Source organism: Homarus americanus, unplaced genomic scaffold (genome assembly GCF_018991925.1).
Source record: "Homarus americanus isolate GMGI-L3 unplaced genomic scaffold, GMGI_Hamer_2.0 scaffold54090, whole genome shotgun sequence".
In the NCBI taxonomy this organism is placed as follows: Eukaryota; Metazoa; Arthropoda; class Malacostraca; order Decapoda; family Nephropidae; genus Homarus; species Homarus americanus.
The window spans coordinates 11,959-17,277 of record NW_024714440.1 but is presented as its reverse complement, the minus strand read 5'-3'; the positions used below and the strand labels follow the sequence as shown (position 1 = coordinate 17,277).

General features: G+C 41.2%; 1 protein-coding gene across 1 annotated transcript; it reads left to right on the top strand.

Annotated features, from left to right (window-relative positions):
- The first annotated feature begins 3,401 nt into the window (after positions 1–3,401).
- Positions 3,402–3,749, top strand: LOC121878764 (uncharacterized protein DDB_G0288629-like). The gene has a single exon (XM_042385173.1). The coding sequence runs from the start codon at positions 3,402–3,404 to the stop codon at positions 3,747–3,749; it is 348 nt and encodes a 115-aa protein (XP_042241107.1).
- Positions 3,750–5,319: the final 1,570 nt, after the last annotated feature.

Below are 5,319 nucleotides of genomic sequence, written 5' to 3'. Positions count from 1 at the left end.
GAACTGAACCGCATAATCGAGGTGCGGCCTGACTAGCGTAAGATATAGTTGCAATAAGACCTCTGCACTCTTATTACTTACACTTTAGATATAAAACCCAATACTCTGCTTCTGCCTTATTTCGAACATTAACGCACTGTTTTCGAGCCGTAGGTCCGCTTACAAGTACCCCAAGTCTCTTTCACAAGTCGACTTTCTAGGTTGATGTTAAGGCTGTATACATTGACAGTATTTGTTCTTCCACATATAACGCTGCACTTGCTGGTGTTGAATTTCATTTGCCATTTTTCGACCACCCTGCAGTTTATTTTAAATCCTCCTGTAGTGCATTTGCATCCTGCCCTGAATTAATCTGCTGCCCTATTTGGTGTCATCCAAACTTGCTTTATGTCACTGCTGATTCCAGTATCTAGATCGTTTATGTAGATTACGAACAAGAGTGGGCCTAGTACTGACCCCTGGGGAACCCCACTGGTTACACGGCCCCACCCAGATTTAACACCATCTACGCGACTCTGTGTTCTATCGGTGAGCCATGATTTATCCAATTTAAAACTCCCTCGATACCATGAGCCTTAATTTTTCTCAGAAGCCTCTGATGCGGTATCGTCAAAACGCTTTCGCTAAAGTCTAAGTAAATAACATCACTTGTCATTATCTACTACCTGAAGACTTTTCTAAAACGTCAGCAGATTTGTTGGACAAGATTTTCCTTTGTAAACCCGTGTTGAGAGTAGTAGATTAATTTGTTTTCTAAATGTGATCGGATGCTATTTGCTATAATTGATTCAAGAAATTTCCCCACTACTGACGTTCAATCGGTTGGTAATTGACGCTGATGCTCTGTCTCTTCTTGAATATGGGCACTACATTTGCCTGTTTCCACAAGTCTGGCACAACTCCCTGTGTCTAATGATTTTGAAACAAATTACGGAGGGTCCGCGATCTGTTCCTTTACACACTTTCAAACTCGAGGAAAAATTTCATCCGGCCCTGGGGATTTTGCGTTCTTTAGTTTATTTATCTTCTTAAGAACATCCCTTCTGATAGTGATATTCTTTAATTTCTTCTTCATTTCTAAAATTGTTCCAATTCTCTGAACTGTATCCATGGATGTTTATGGTCACACTAGAATAACCCGTTATAGTACATTCTTCTTTCCTCACATAAGCAAACCCAGTTGCTCTTTCTTCTGAAGTTACAATCTGTCTCACTTCATAAAGCGGTCTTCATCTTGTGGTCGATGATAGTTTTTTTATTCAGTCCTTTGAAGGCCTGATGACCTGCTGCTACCATCACTACATCACAATCATCACCTACACCATCATTACATCACAACCACCACCACCATCACTACATCACAACCACCGCAATCATCACCACCACCATCACTACATCACAACCATCACAATTATCACTACTACCACCACTACCTCACAACCACCACAATCATCACTATTACTACCTCTACACCACAATCACCACTACATCACAACAACCACAAATCACCACATACAATCACCACTACTAAACCACCAAATCACACATACTAACTCTACAACAATCACCACTAAAAACCACCACAACAATACTACCACCACTACATTACAACCACCACAATCATCACTACACATTAACTCTACACCACAATCACCACTACATCACAACCACCACAATCACCACTACTACCACCACTACATTACAACCACCACAATCATCACTATTACTAACTCTACACCACAATCACCACTACATCACAACAACCACAATCACCACTACTACCACCACTACATCGCAACCACCACAATCATCACTACACCACAACCACCACAATTATTATTACTACTACCACTACACCACAATCATCACTACATCACAAACCACCAGTCACCACTACACAAACACCACAATCATCACTACTACCACCACCACACTACACTCACCACCACAACTCATCACAATACATCACAACCACCACAACATCATCACTACCGCCGCCACTACACCACAATCATCACTACTACCACCACTACACCACAATCATCACTACTACCACCACTACACCAAAATCATCACTACTACCACCACTACACTACACCACCACAATCATCACTACTACATCACAACCACCACAATCAATACTACCACCACTACACCACACAATCATCACTACCGCCACCACCACACCACAATCATCACTACTACCACCACTCACACACCACAATCATCACCTACTACCACCACTACACCACAATCATCACTACTGCCAATACCACACCACAATCATCACCACTACCAATTAACTACACCACAATCATCACCATTACCACCACCACACCACAATCATCACTACTACCACCACTACACCACAATCATCACTACTGCCACCACTACACACAATCATCACTACTACAAATCACCACACCACAATCATCACTACTACCACCACTACAACTAATAACTACCACCACTACAACCAACAACCATCATTACTACCACCACCACACCACTCATCACTACTACATCACAACCACCAAATCATCACTACCACCCACCTTACACCACAATCATCACTACTACCACCACCACGCTAACTACCACCACTACAATCATCACTACTACATCACAACCACCATAATCACTACTCTTACTACCACCACTACACCACAATCATCACTACTACCACCAAACACCACAATCATCACTACTACCACCACTACACCAATCATTACCACTACCACCACCACACTACACTCACCACCACAAATCACTACTACATCACAACCACCACAATCATCACTACTACATCACAACCACCACATTCATCACTACATCACAACCACCACAATCATCACTACTACATCACAACCATCACTACTACATCACAACCACCACAATCATCACTACTACATCACAACCAATCACATCACTACCACTCACAATCACCAACTATCACTACTACATCACAACCACCACATTCATCACTACATCACAACCACCACAATCATCACTACATCACAACCACCACATTCATCACTACATCACAACCACCACAATCATCACTACACTACAATCATCACATCACCACCACAATCATCACTACTACATCACAACCACCACTATCATCACTACACTACAATCATCACATCACCACCACAATCAGAGGTAGAATTCCTGTTTGCCTTTGTTTGAACAAGGGTAAACTTACTATACAGTTTATTGATAAAGGAATTAATTGTTAACTATTGTTTATATACAATAAGATAAAGCTGCAACATGTCACATAAAATGAAATGGGATCTAAAAGCCATGTGGAAAAGGAAGTGATTAAATGTTTGCTTGTGGCGATTATGACGATACCGATGAGCCGCCCAGGAAGAAAAAAGCCAAAGCGGAACAGGATGGCCACAAGGATAAAAAAGATGGCCACAAGGATAAAAAAGATGGCCACAAGGATAGAAAAGATGGCCACAAGGATAAAAAAGATGGTTAAAAGGATAAAAAAGATGGCCACAAGGATGAAAAGAGATGGCCACAAGGATAAAAAAGATGGCCACAAGGATAGAAAAGATGGCCACAAGGATAAAAAAGATGGCCACGAAGATAAAAAAGATGGTCACGATAAAGCAGAGAAGCGCCATGCAGACACGAACGGTGGCGACGAAGCGGTGCGCAAGATGTTCATTTTATCGAGTAATAGTGACGATCAAAGTTCCGAGGAGAGGAAGGCTCAGAAGAAGGAGAGATAAGACTGGAGGGAACAAAGAGCCAAGGGCGAGGCAACACTAACTCCGGCACCTTCAGTCTCCTGTGCGAAGAAGGGTTGATGAAGGGCTGCTACCAGGAATTCTAGCTGGCAAGGCTCGGGGGAAAGTCTAAAAGACCCTAGATAGCATACTAAAACTCAACAAGAACCTGAGGGCCTTTCAGAGAGCCGCCCAGCTAGACATGATCTGCCCCAACTAATAATGAGAGAATTAGATTTGAGTTCTGGGACAGACGTTGGGTCGGCTCCTTGGTCTAGTGGCGCCAGGCTCAAGACCAGGTTTAAGAACGCACTCGCTGATCTGGGGAAAGAGCGTTCACAAATCTCTGCTGATTTCATCGTCAACGACTATTAAAAACAACTGAAGACCGAACAAAAATCATGTCCATCTGGGTTGTCGCCCCGAGGTGTTTAGGTTTCACTCAGAAGGCTTCCCACGGAGGGACGAGAACCCCAGCTGTAAGATCATAAAGGATAAGCTGGCAGATTAAAGGTTTGAGGAGCTTTAATGGACCCCCTAGAGAGCCCACCAAGGTTTGACACTTATGGATGTGGGTGGGATGGGAAGTTAGTCCCAGACTTGATGCAGTAGAGACGAAGTGGTTGGTAACACCTGGTACCTGGTGATACCGTCTACCAAGCCCAGGAAACTCATCAAAGTAGTACCAACCATATAGGAGGAGCTGACACCGAGCCTGCCTTTTCACTAAGTTATCGGCCAAATACGATAAAGGTGAACCCGAAAAGAAAGGAAGAACATAGGCGAAGCGTCTGCCGGGGAGGAACCAAGGAGCAAACTGAAAGAAAAAACATATGAGGAGGAGGAGGGTGATGGTAAGTCCTCGTCTTCACTTAATGGCGCCAACGTTCCGGCGGCTTGTATCATAGCCACAGAACAAAATTATTTTATAAAATCACTATATTTCAATCACACGTATTTTCCTTTGTACAAAAGTGTACTGTACTATATGTGTTGAGATATTTTTGTTGTATTATATGTTCATTAACCTTAACGTTTTGATCACACTCAAACACTCCATACACAAGTTTGAACATTTATAACAAATTTGGGCCAAACTTATTTCTTCACGTTAGTACTTATATGATTTAACATCAAATTTTGTTGTTTTATCACAAAGTTTGACAAATATGTCTGAAGAGGAAGAGCCTCAGGTCTGACCCACTGCTTCCCAAACTCAGGGTGAGGGCGTGACTGTGGGAGTTGGAACTTATTTATTGTTTTATTTTTTTTTACGGAAATTACCCACCCAGGCACAGGTCACTGACCCAATATCAGCCTGGGGCGGTGTATTTAGTAGTAGTAGCAATAATAATAATATTAATAATAATAATAATAATAATAATAATAATAATATAATAATATTAACAATAATTAATAATTTATAGTAAAATAAAAATTTATAATAAAAAACAAAATTGAAAATAAAAATAATAATAATAATGATAATAATAATAACAACACTTGTAATAATAATAATAATAATAAAGAACCAAAGAAATAAAACAAAAAATGAAAAGAGAAAATCAAGAGG